We start from the raw sequence: 13,170 nt of genomic DNA, 5'->3' as shown, positions 1-13,170 counted from the left end.
ATTATGGTAGTTATTACACTGCCACTAGACACTGTTGTACAATATGTTAATAAAGCATACATATTAAGGTATCACGATTTCAATTAATATAGAATATGTATATTATTAACATTAAACATTATTCTGAGAAGAGATTCATAGCCTTTACCAGACTCTAAAGGAATCCATGGCACAAGAAAAGGTTAAAAATCCCTGTGGAAACTCAGGGTTTCATGATGGCTATCCACATAAAGGAATCCATGGCACAAGAAAAGGTTAAAAATCCCTGTGGAAACTCAGGGTTTCATGATGGCTATCCAACATAGAGCTCTCAAAGTCAAGTCTCTACTTTGGGCCTAGTCCTTTTCCTAAATGACTTAATGGATGTGGTGATAAAAAGGCCATTTTGTTCTTGATGTTAAGAAGATATGCTTAGTGAATAAAGAGCCTGTTGGAATCCTATTTCAAATAAATTCTATATTTGAAGGGAAATGTCATGATTTTTAAGAAACTTTCATTTTCTCCAAGTTGTTTAAAACTCACTTCGAGGAAATCTTTCTTTTAATCCTTCTTTTTTCCTGTATTCCCGTAATGCTTATTCACGTAATTGCTTATCACTGAATACTTATTAGTTCACAGATCTATTTTGTTTCTCCAACTGGATTATAAAAGTGTCCTTGAGAAGTTTATTTCTCAGGATGGCCAGAATAGTGTTCTACAAATAGACAGTCAATAAATGCTTCCTGATGGGTGTAAAGCCTTTCAGAAAAGTGAAAAATTTTTTTTACTATAAAAGCAGTATTAAAAATTAATGATTAATTTTATTACAAGGTGGTGAAAAAGGAATTAAGACCTCATGTTTATAAATAATTTCTATTTACTAGTAAAGATTAAAAATCTTCTTTAATAGAAAGTGATCTTTCAGATGACCTGAAAATTCCATTTTCTATCACCGGTAGAATGGGCCAGACTTTCTCTAATGAGATTATGTGATGAAAAACATTGCTAAATTCCTCCTAAAATCTTTGATCCAAAAATTCAGCCATGGACAAGAATTTTACAATAAAAGCTTTTGTGCAGAACAGAAAAATACAACTGTGATTTTTAAAACTACAGGATATTCTATTTCAAAAACGCTGGAACTATGGTAGTTTAAAGTTTTATCTATTAAAACCATTGTTATATAAAAATTACTGCAAATCGGGCTTATAAAACTAAATTCAAATAGGCCTATTTAATGACTTATTATAATAAGTTAATGACTTATTTCATGTTTTTATGTTAGTTTCACCAAAAATGTGTTTAATTTTTTTTCTTTCACATTTACAGATTCCCTATTGTCTTTCCGAGCCAATTTGATGCTTAAATGATCTTAAATGTCAGTAATAACTAAAATATACCTAACAGTTTCCAAATGATTAAAGCCTTACCACCCTTTAATTATGAAATTAATCAAGTTCTGTCAATTCTCCTACATACATCTCAAATATATTCACCCTGAATGCACTTACCACTGCCTTTTCAGGCCCATCGCCAATTTCTTCACCCTCCCATACATTCTCAACATGGTCATAAAAAAATCCGATTTGTGGTTCAGAAAGATCATGCCACTCCTCTGCTTAAAACCCTGCCCTGGCTCCTCATCATGCACAGGTTTCACATTCATTAGCATGGTATCCACAGCCCTCAAGATCTGGCTCATACTCACCTCTCCTGCACTTCTCCCACCACAGTGCTTCACACTAATGAGCTGTAATCAACTATTTGCAGGGCCTCTGCTCAGCTTTTCTTCAAGACCATCGTTTCATATCTAGTTCTAGTGAACTCCGTCATCCTTCACAATCCAGCTCAAACATTACTCTTCAATAAGGCCTTCTCGGAGCCCAGCCAACTCCAAAATTAATCATTCACTCATATCATGTATCACGTTGTATTATAATTACTTGTTTATATGCTTGCCTTTCCTAGATCACTATAAACTTTGAGACCATGAAAGGGGCATCATGTTGAACTGAACTGAATTTGATCTAATGATCTGAGTAATTGGGAAACAGGTAAGTTTCCAGAGTGATTCACCGTGGCCAGGATGATCATGTTTTTCTACCGTAAGCATAAATCTTCTATTTCTTTAATCACAGGGATTACCAGACCCTCTTGGAATAGCACACAAAACAAACTCTTAAATATAGATTGTTTCTGACTTAATGCAAAAATATACATTACATTTTATCTTAAATCTTTTAGCATGGCACAAAGTAGATTAAAGGATGATTTATTTACTCTGTGTACCAGAAACTAGCAGCTATTAAATTTTATCATACAAATACCAGAAAAAGTAGAGTCCTGATACACTGGAAAGTATTTTGTAAAATAATTCCTTTGGGAAACAGTTCAAATTATGTAAGAGTTGTTTATTATCAAATCCCAATGGAACCAAAGTAGGTGACACTAGAAATACAGAGAAATTTTGTGGCTTCGAATATTTATGGTAGTGTGCACCAAGTCACACAGCAAGCATTCAGGTGTATAATTTTCACAACCCAAATATACTCCTCTGTGACTAAGGACACAAGAAAGTTCTCTTTCTAGGATGAAAATTACTAAGGAATTTGCACAGACAATATTTAAAGATAAAGTCCTCTTACCAGCATATGCAAATAACTTAAAACTAGTTTTAACTATTGGTACCTCTCTAAGTCATAAGAGTTTAACACAAGTAATTTGTCTGTTAACTATTGGTACCTCTCTAAGTCATAAGAGTTTAACACAAGTAATTTGTCTGCAATATTTAAAATTAGCTCATGACTTAACTTTGTTATTTTCTGTATTTTACAGAGGTTCTGCAGTGAACACATTATTTTGAAATACAAATAAAATTATTTTAAAGAGTTACTCAAAAGAAATTCAACCATATTAGCTTAGCCCATTTTTTAGGGGTTTCCTGTGAGAATGTCATTAGACTTTTTGTTTCACTTACGGTTTATTTTCTAGAATTCTATTCATTTATTTTACATATTACCAAGAGAAAATCTGAATAAAATACCCCGCTCAGCAAAGGAAACTTTTTTGTTGCAGTGGCAATGACACTAAATGACACTTCAACAAATCCCAAAACTTTTTTCTATAGCCAGGATAAGAGATACTTAATTCAGTCATCTGGTATTTAAGAACTGCTATACCATTATAAATATAAAGCACTTTTCTTTAGCAGGCAGATAAAAACAAAACCAAAATGAGGAGGGAAGTACTGCTAAAACAACTTCATAACAAATATAGTTCTAATGCAGCAATTATTCAAAGTGTACATATTACTCAAAATGTAATAGTATAAAAAACTGCAAATCAACAATTTCCTTTAAAAAAATTAGTCAAGCTTAAAAAAAAATTCGATATTCTAAAATCTAAATATAGTTCAAATTAGGAAAATGGCTAACATCAGTTTTGATAACTCCTCCTCCCTCCCCCCTCACATATTTTTTAAAATGGAAACTATATAAAATTTCCTTTATAATAAATTCCTTCATAATACAATTACCAATAGGTGGTAATGAGTAAAGGGAATGTCACCCTTTCCCTCAATCTTTGATCCATAGCTATTTTACAAAAAAAGTACAAACATTAATTTAATCCTCACATAAAATTCCACTTATTTCATAAGTCTACAACTATTTCCTATCTTAGTTGTGTGATATAGCAAAGTTTTATGATTTCTACAACAAAATACTCTGCTGCCATTTTAATCTTACTGTGTCTAATTATGCCGATTTGGGAACTGCCTTTCTTTTTATCTGGTGATTTAGTTTGCAGCTAATCAAAAAAGGCCCCATCAGCTCGCAGGAACACAGAAGGCTTTGGGCCATATGCCCAGGAATTTTCTGATTTACCCAGTAACTATCAACTTCCCAAGGGAAATAGTTGAAATTCCATTATTAAAAATAATAAAAAGAAAAAAGTGCTACAAGAGAATAGTATACCATTAACGTGCTTTTTCGTTTCTGAGAAAATTAAACATTTGAACAAAAACCCGTTCCAGATTTTTAATTATGCCAAATAAACTACTAAAATGTTGTGTATGCATAATCAAATCAGCTGTCAGAAGTTAAGAATAAATGAAAAGCATTTTTATATACTTAGATGAAGAGTAATATTCCAATATGTCTAGGATATGAATATGTCTAGGATACATGTAAGAAAAATCTAATAGGAAAATAAACTTATATACTTAGATGAAGAGTAATATTCCAATATGTCTAGGATATGAATATGTCTAGGATACATGTAAGAAAAATCTAATAGGAAAATAAAAAAAGAAAAATCTAATGGCTAAAAAGAACTGGCATTTTATATTTTTTAAGGATTACTTTTATCTTTCAATAATTTAAAAAAGTTGATCAAGATTAAACCTTCTTTCTCTTAATAATGGGAACAAATTCCTTTGTGTGCCTTTAATGATACAAGTAGTAAAAAGCAAATATGACTTCTTTAAAGATTAATGATATTTTAGACATGTTGCTGGGATACAGAAATGTCTCCTTTATCTACAGCTCAGCTATCTTACATACCTTAATTTATAAAAGAAATAAAACCAAAACCTAGGAAGTACACCAAAGTTATTTAAGCAGCTAAAAGGAATGTTAGGTTCATGTGCTCTGGCATTTTGCTCTCAAGCCAACTCACTGATTCTTTTCACTTTCTTATACAAAATTCTAACAAACTTGGCTTTCCAAATCTACCCAAGATGAAAAGCAACTATTATGAGAAGCTAGTTTAATAGCAAAATGCAATACCTGAGACTTAACTAAAGTCAAAAGGAGTTACCAAAAAAAAAGGGGGGCGGTCATAAAAAGCCAAAGTTGACCCATCTGAGGTTAAGAGTAATCACATATCTACTTCAGAAGACTCTCAAATCAGCATGCTAGTGTATTAAATTGAAATTAATAATAACCTTGAGTCTTCAATATACTTCCTTCTGTTTAAGTATTACATTTTGATATCAGCCTAATTCTTGATAGGATGACCATATCTGATTTGCTTGGGATTGTCCCGGCTTAAGCCTGTTGTCCTGGCACAATTATTAAAAGCTCTCCCTTTCATTCTCAAAAAGTGTCCTGGTTTGGACTATAAGTTTTAGGGTCATCCTACTGAATGTATAATATGTGCCAGGAACTATTTGACCTACGTGCTTTCATTTATCCTCACAATCCTGAGATGGGGTACAATTATCAACTCCTTTTTATAATCTAAAACTGAGAGATTAAGTGATTTTTCTAAGATCATTCAATTAAGTGTTAAAGGCCTATATGTGAACACCCTAGACAGTCTGACACCAAAATCCTAGTACTTAACCACTATAATACACAATACTATCTCTCCTTAGAAAGATGGGTAGAGGAACAGGCAGAGGGAAATATCAAAGTCTTTAGAAGCATTAAGAGGTAACAACTTTCCAGAAAATGTCTATACAAGCATTATGGTTTCCATAATCCCATGAATTTATATTACTGAAACGTCTAAGAAAAATCTTTGAAGTGTAAAAATATTTCAAATTTTTATGAGCCTGGGCTTTCTTAGGAAACAAATTCTAAAACAGTATTTCTCTAATTTTATTTTTTTATTTCAAAATTATTTGGGAAAATAATATCTGATCGGTCATATGTGAAAAAGAAAAACTACTCTAAAAAGATTAAAAGTAGTCACAAACATCAACTCAGAGGTTACATTTCATACTTCATTCTGAAAGATGCTACATATCAGCTAATTAGTCCTTAAACTGTGAGATTAAGTAGGTTACAAAAATAAGAGGTTCAAAGATTTACATTCTTATTTTTAACATGGTTCTTCATATACTTAACTGCATTTATTTAGAATTAATAGTTTAGACAAATTATGACATTCACATAGAATTTTCTTGTTTTCTAAAAAGCATTTCCATATATGATCCTCAGCAACCAGATATGATACACAGGTATTCTCATATTATGAATTAAGAAACTGAGGCTCAGAGAGATTAATCTGTCCAACTGCTTTATGACAGGAAACTGAAGTGGAGGGATGACTCCCAACTCTACATGGAATGAAAGCAATTATTTAAATGCCCTAGAGTAAAAGAAAAGCCTCAGACTTCCTTACTGGCTGAGATGAAACATAGAATATCTATAAATTCATACTGTCTGAAAAGTATGTTCCCTGGAGTCTGCCTACAGAACTCAAGTAGCTTTACAATTCATAGAAAAATGAATACTCATGTTTGTTTTGGATCTCAAACTATTCTTAAATTTGCAAGCAAAAACAAGACCTATGAAGAGAAGAACCAGATTATTTTTTCAGAGTGGCAAACGTTATGAAAGATGTTCCCAACCCTTCTATGATTTACCATTGCTGAGATTATTCTCTAACAAGGAAACACTTTCCAGTCTTCTCCCAAAGCTCATTTGCTAGATTCCATAAACTAGCTGCTACGAAGGATCTATATCAGAGAAACTCCAACCTAATGAGGCTTTTTTCCCAATCTACTCAAAAGATGTACAATTAAATACACAAAGCTAGCCACATTAATTCAGATAATGATGGAAAACAACAGCTGATAACCAGTTTGGGACAAATGCCAACTGTTCCTATTTGTCTGAAAATGTTAAAATTAATTGCTACAACACTCAATTTTCAAAGATTATCTAAATGAGAATGTATAATCAACTAAAATCCTAAACAGGCTGAAGATAATGGTGCCTCTTTGATTTGCAATATAGTTTAAAATATTTTAATGTCCCAAAGTAAACACATCTCAACAGCTTTGTATATTTTCATATATTTTATTTTTTAAAACTTATAATTTTGCAAGCTAGCAGTAAAATATTGTCCTCAATATTTTACTAATTAGCACCTTATACTTTTTAAAGCTAACTGAAACATTGTTTCATTGTAAATGATTGTAAAATAAAATGATCATTTCAAATGCCAAATTAGTCTCAAGTAACATGTGAACCATTAATTTTATCATCATTTTTGGCTTTATGCACAAAGATGTATTTCAAAAGTGAATTTAATAGTATCAGTTGTCAACCTAACAAATCAAAGTACCACAGTTTAAAGCAATATTTAATCTCTGGAATTATATAATTAAAGAGGCATATAAGAAAATTGAGAAATCAGCTATAAAAACACAAGGTACTACATAACTTATTTAGAGTCCCTTACTTCTTAGAATGAGGAAAATTCCATGGTACAAGTATCAGCTACACATATGGTTTAGTATATGTCAGTATCTTCATGTTTTACTTTTGAGTTTGGCCTTACCAAAAAGCCATCAAAATGTCCAGGGTAACTCACAAGGACAGCTGAAAGTCTGTAATAACATAGCTCAATGCAAAATATCCCAAGCCATTCATATAATTTTAAATGGAAACTTACATATTTAACTCCCATTTTTGTTTTCAACTGAAAAATCTTTTGGAAAATATGTAAAAATATCTAATTATACTCAAATTACTTTCATATATTAAAAAAGGAGGATTTTTCATTTCCTGTTTTTTGATAAGAGCATTCTACAGAGGTATGGGGTTAAGTTCTGAGCCATGACTGACTGCTTACTAGCATGCCTGTTTTGCATACCAGTAGAATCAAGTCCAGTTTTGCCATTTGTGGATAACTATGACAAGATACAAAAGCATGTGTTTGCCATAAATAGCTCTGGCTAACAGCAAACTGCTCACAGTGAGCAGATCAAATTCTCTATAAGGAGAACAGTCTGGGCCACGGCCAAATCCCACTACTGTTTAAAACTGCTATATCAATTTTTTCCATTTGCAAAATATATTTAAAAAAAGCAGCTCAAATGAAAGTTCCTAAATATGTGAAGTATTATTAAACTTTTGAAGGACATTTTACAAATTATTTTCATTATGACCAATTACACATAAGAGCTTCCCATTTCTACTAATCAACTACTTAGAAATGTAAACATGAATTTAAAAATTACCTTAATTTATCCAGAGAACAAATCAGCTATTGAAGAGCATTTATGTCAAAGTGAAAAAAAAAACTTTCTCATCTCCATAACACTTAAGGAAATAAATAAACTAATGCTTAGGAAAGTATCCCTCTATAGTAATAGTTTATATTAGTTGGCTTTAGGATAATTTTATACCAAATAAACCCAATAAACTGGAAAATATCATGCATGAATGTTGTATAAGAAAATTTTTAAATGACCAATGCAGAGATTTTTAATAGCTGTTTACCCTAGAAATTGCTTCATACATTTGCAAAATGTCCAAGGAAAACAAGGCAACGTTCTGTAATATGCCACAATTTTTATTGCAACGTGGCCATTTTTGTGAGGGTGGGGAGTTTGATCTCAAAAACGTTCCATTTAAGGCTCTTTTATACAGAAATTGCCATCATGACTGATATTTAAAATATCTTTAGTGTTGCAAGACTTACATGGTAAACATAAAACTCCTACACTTATTCAGTAGTGTACACTCAATGGAAAACAAAAAGGCATTAATTAATAGCTATTTTAAGAAGGCAAGTAACAAGAATGAACACTGAGGTACTAGGATAAGTTGATGACAGTTAACACAACTTAATTGGCATTCCTTTTGGAGGTGGGCAGTTAAACTCATTACAAAAAAGTGCTTTCAATGCATAGTGTCATATCCATGCTGCCATGTCACAAAAATAGGCTTGCCAAGGCAGGTGAGGTGTATGAACGCTGGAGCCTCACAGAACTACAATCAAGTGCAACTATAAATAATACTGAATAAAGTTTACCATCTGACCAGTGGATAATACTTTCAAGGCATTCAATTAGCTTACCCTTTGCAGTATTCTAAGCTATTCACATTGACAATCACATTCACTGTAGTGCTTGCTGCAAGGGAGGCATATAACCAGTTGTTTTTGGCTAAAATGATGGGAAGGCATTCCTTGGGTTCTATATCAAAATAACAGTATTAAACAGTCTAATGGCAATCACTGATAGGCTGCTTACATGAATGATATTCCCTTCATTCATTGTGTTGGAAGGACCCAGTGGGAAGAGGAAAATAAAAAACAAAAAACCCTAATACTATTCCAATTGACTGAGCTGGAGAAATAGAAGCTCCTTAATATCCAGATGGCACTTGACTGTCATTTTATAATGGTTTTCCTTCAAGTGAAACTACAACATTGCCTCCCAATTTCTCTCCAAGTGTCGAACGGTCCTTTATGTCATCCAAGCCGTTTACTTGCCACTCATGTTTAATACCTAAAAAAAAAAAAAAAAAAGAATCTCATTACCTTACTATAATTAAGAAAGAGTAATTCCTCTGCACAAAATAGTCAATGTCTGTACCTGTAAATTTCTTTTTAATGGCATCTTTAGAGCTAGCATAAATCATCTTGCTTTTTAAAGGTGCACTTTCAGGAGCCCTACAGAAACAAAAAAAAATTGTTGAATCCTATTTAAAAGAAAAACAAAGGCAAAACTGACTATGTTAACAATCCTTGCATTTTAAAAGTACTTTTTTCTTTTGTTTTTACACACCAGAATATAAATACTAGGTCTTCTTTCTTAGACTCTTTTGTTTCGTATGTGGCATCGTATAAAGCATATCGGCAATCATTCAGAGGTAGCAACTTCACAAAAGATGTGTAGGGGTCCTCTACAGTATCACCAATGTCACCCACCAAGATCTGCTTTGCTTCCTCTACAATTATTTGTCTTTTGTCATCGCTTAAACAGAAGAGGACTGCTTTCTTTCTTTTTTTGATCTCCTCTTGTGTAGAAGATTTCCTTACTTTCATATCATTAAAAACTTTGATGACTTCATCATTCACTGTAACTCCAGAAGCCTGAAAAAAAAATAGCAGTAATTCAGAAGAAATATTTTGGTTTTAACCAAAATTACTGTTTCCCTAGAGGATTCACTTTCGTCTGGACATCAAAAATCGCATCTTCCCATGCGAGTAGTCCAATCAGATTTGCCAGATTTTAAGTATCAGTATATGATGCTCTAAGGATTCTAACTCATCCTGCCCCATTCATCTTTTCTGAAGCCATTTGCTGGTTGAAGTAAATGAAGGTAGAGGGAAAGGGACAAATATAAGCTGTCCCATCCCTGAAATGTTTCCTCTTTCACTGGGTGATGTCAGAGCTTCGGGAGCAGCAACAAAAATACCTTCTGTATTGTGTCAACCCTGAAGGCCTTAAAAAACCCCTTTGCGTTTCAGTTAATGCTTCTACTATTTTTTTTTTCTTTAAAGTCAACCTAGCCAGTGCCGTTTCCTCATAAGGAAAGAGAATCGAGTGTGAACTCCAAACCGCCCACAGCTACAACATAATTGCCTCACAGCGAAAAATGCAGACACTTCAAAACTAACGGATCTAGTGTAAAAGCTTTTTCTGGAAAAAGCATTTTCAAAAGGCTTTTCCCACTTCCTTCATCTCCTCCAAAGGGTTCTTACTACGAGCCATCCGTACCCTCACCAAAAGCCTTCAGCAAAGGCTTTAGAACACGTACCATTTTAGATCGCGCGTGTTAAGTAAAATCAGGCAGCTAAAGGCAAACGCAGGGTGCGCGGGGCGAGCTCCGCAGACCCGCCTGCGCCAGTGGCCACCGCTCCTCGGGTCGCGACGCCTCCTGAGGCCGTCCGCCCGGTTTAGGCCCCGACCTCCGGCCGCCGGCCCGCGCCTGGGCCCTCCCCGCCCCCAGGAATCCGAAGAGCGGCAGGGCCCGGCTGACGGCGGGAAGGCAGGCCAGCCGGCTGGAGACAGAGCAGCAGGACCGCAGCGCAGGGGCGCCAACCTCTGAGGACAAAATCAGGTTAAAATGGCGTCCTCACTCCCAGAGCCCTTCGGAGCCGCTTGCTCGCCGCACCCCGGTCCCCCGACCCCCGGCCGGCGCGCCTGCCTTACCATAGTGCCCGCGGCTGTGGCTGCGGCAGCAGCTCGGGCCCGGCTGGGTGGCACTGGGAGGAGGCGGAGGGGCGGGCGGACAGCGGCGAGTGCGGGGAACGCCGGGAGCTGCAGCCCGAGAGGCGGCGGCGGCGGCTCGGGGGGCTGCAGGCGGTGAGCGGGCGGTCACGTGGGCACGCCCCGGGCCGGCCCTTCCGCCTCGCGGCCCCGCCCGCGTCCTCGACCTGACCCCGGCGAGCGCGCCCTGCAGGCCCAGTGGCGGCACGGCGGCGGCCGGACCTCTGAGTTTTGGTGGAACCGTCTTTATCCCTGGGCGCTCGGCTCTGCTAGGGGCGTCTCTACGCTCCCTCTGCGCCAAGGTGTCTTTTCGTTTATTCACCTGTAGGTTCCACCGAAAGAGGCTGGATTCTGACGTTTTGCGCCTTTTTGGAAAGTTCCCATGAGAGGTGGCGTGAATTGTTGCATCTTCGTTCTCCAGTTAAATGAGATAAACACCATAGGAGGTTACCCCAGTTGATTGAATTACTCAGGAAAAACAAAACAATGAACAGAGGTGGAAAATCACTTTGCAAAAGTCCGTGGTTGAAATAACAATAGGGGAAAAAATAGGTTGTAATATCCCTTGGTTATATCCTTTTATATATCTGACGTAATGGCAAATGGATTGTCCTCTCCGCTATGAAGCCCCAGCTATTTAACAGCATACATCAAATAAGTGGACCCAAGAGTAGAGATTCCTCCCTCTTCTTGGCAATCAGTGTCTTCTAGCAAAACCCATATTGCTGAGCCAAGACTCTTCTTTAACTAACCTAAAATTTTAATACTTAACAAATATCCAATTTATTGTAGAAAAAAATGTCACCTTCTACTTTGAGGAAATCTTTCATGAAGATTCAAATGAACGTTTCATGAATATATAATGAAAATTTTATAAATTAAACTTTATGTGCTATCTATAATGAAAGGATTTAATAAAGTGTTTAATTACTTTGGCAGATTTATGCTACCTTTTCTCCCAAACATTTAGAATTTCTGCCTTGTTTTATTTGTAAATTTAATTTAAAACTCTTGATCAATAGTTAAACTTATTTTGTGACAAAGACTTCCACTAAAAAGAATTGTTATTGCCTGAAACTGTTTGGAATAAAATAGTCTGTGTATACCTTGACACAAACTAGGCCAGAAATGCCGTGTAAGGGCAAAAACTTTGGGCTTGGAGTTGGGAGATTTGGGTATTAATCTTGGCACTGCCCCATTTCTGGAAGGGGTTATACCCTAGTTTGTGTGATAAATACTTGTATCCAAAACATAATATATTTTAAATGGAGCATGTTAGATATTACCTATGAAACAGAGACCCAGTTTTTATGTTCACAGCTTGTGCTTATTTTTTTAATGAGAAGGTTAACTTAGTTTAGACAAAAATTGAGAAGCAGTTTCCTAACATCTAAGCATGAATCTCAAGCAAGTAGATTCTAATATCTTACATTTAGCTGGTACATTATAATTTAAGAAAACTTTCACTTTCTTTCTCTTGAACTTCCAAGGGAATTGTGGAGAATGGATCTCCAGGGCTCCAAACATCTGTTGTGTGTGGATATCAGCAAATCTTCTCCTTACTGTACTCTTCTCAGAGTTTCCCCCACTTCTCAGCCTTGAAATTTGCAGCAAAGAGATTTTATAGAGGCCATAGCTCCAACAGAGACTAGGTCTAGGGACACCCGGATTAAGCATCAGAACCTCTCCCACCAAAGCTGGGGATTCCAAAGTTGTTACTCACCGGAGCTGTGATATCAACCCCTCTCCAAACTTCCCTGTGATTCTTTTCCTGAAGATATTTTTGTCTTTGCACATATCTTGTTGCATTGAAAATAACTTATTTATGTTTTCTGCTGCCCCACTAGACTGTAAGCTCCTTAAGGATCTGAGTCCTACTCATCTTTGAATTTCTGGAACCTGACACATAGTAGGTGCTCAATAGATGATGAAGTAAGTAATTTAAGATGCTTTAGTGCTATAAAGAAAACAAAAAGAAAGCTGCTGAAGATTGTGAGGCCTATCTACACTTCCTTATGAGGCTGGCTCTTAGAACCTCAGGGCCAGTAGCAACTCCTTCTCTTCATACTTGTTATTCATAACCAGAACTTATCACCACTTGGTAAAAGGACAGCATTATCAAGCACTGCTGCATGAATTTTGTCCCCTGTGTACTGGAGGGATCTGAGTGTCAGACAACATGTGTAGTAGTTTCCTGTGGCTGCTATAACAAATTATCACAAATTTAGGGGCTC

At 35.7% G+C, this 13,170-nt stretch overlaps 1 protein-coding gene and 1 long non-coding RNA gene across 3 annotated transcripts; both read right to left on the bottom strand.

Annotated features, from left to right (window-relative positions):
- Positions 1-2,369: 2,369 nt before the first annotated feature.
- Positions 2,370-4,178, bottom strand: LOC105303282. The gene is made up of 2 exons (XR_896909.2): positions 2,722-4,178; positions 2,370-2,667 (listed from the first exon to the last, which is right to left on the bottom strand). It is a non-coding gene; the product is annotated as an uncharacterized LOC105303282 (long non-coding RNA).
- Positions 4,179-6,775: 2,597 nt separating this feature from the next.
- Positions 6,776-11,053, bottom strand: CFL2 (cofilin 2). 2 transcript variants are annotated; one of them, XM_011376803.2, is made up of 5 exons: positions 10,880-11,018; positions 10,485-10,771; positions 9,509-9,816; positions 9,317-9,393; positions 6,776-9,229 (listed from the first exon to the last, which is right to left on the bottom strand). In XM_011376803.2, the coding sequence occupies exons 2-5, from the start codon at positions 10,485-10,487 to the stop codon at positions 9,117-9,119; spliced, it is 501 nt and encodes a 166-aa protein (XP_011375105.1). In that variant the 5' UTR covers positions 10,488-10,771; positions 10,880-11,018; the 3' UTR covers positions 6,776-9,116. The 2 variants fall into 2 exon arrangements, with proteins under 2 accessions (XP_011375105.1, XP_011375087.1); XM_011376785.2 differs by lacking the exon at positions 10,485-10,771 and having other exon boundaries at positions 10,880-11,053.
- Between the last annotated feature and the right edge of the window lie 2,117 nt (positions 11,054-13,170).

This window comes from Pteropus vampyrus, unplaced genomic scaffold (genome assembly GCF_000151845.1).
Source record: "Pteropus vampyrus isolate Shadow unplaced genomic scaffold, Pvam_2.0 Scaffold10, whole genome shotgun sequence".
NCBI classification, from domain to species: Eukaryota; Metazoa; Chordata; class Mammalia; order Chiroptera; family Pteropodidae; genus Pteropus; species Pteropus vampyrus.
The sequence above is the reverse complement of the archived record's forward strand: the minus strand, read 5'-3'. Positions and strand labels throughout refer to the sequence as shown.

Bases quoted from the DNA above. Each gene is read 5' to 3' on its own strand.
- CFL2 (XM_011376785.2), bottom strand. The intron at 9,394-9,508 runs GTGTGTAAAAAC...TTGTTTCTGTAG, and splicing joins GACCTAGTATTTATATTCTG to GGCTCCTGAAAGTGCACCTT. The intron at 9,230-9,316 runs GTACAGACATTG...TTTTTTTTTTAG, and splicing joins CATTAAAAAGAAATTTACAG to GTATTAAACATGAGTGGCAA.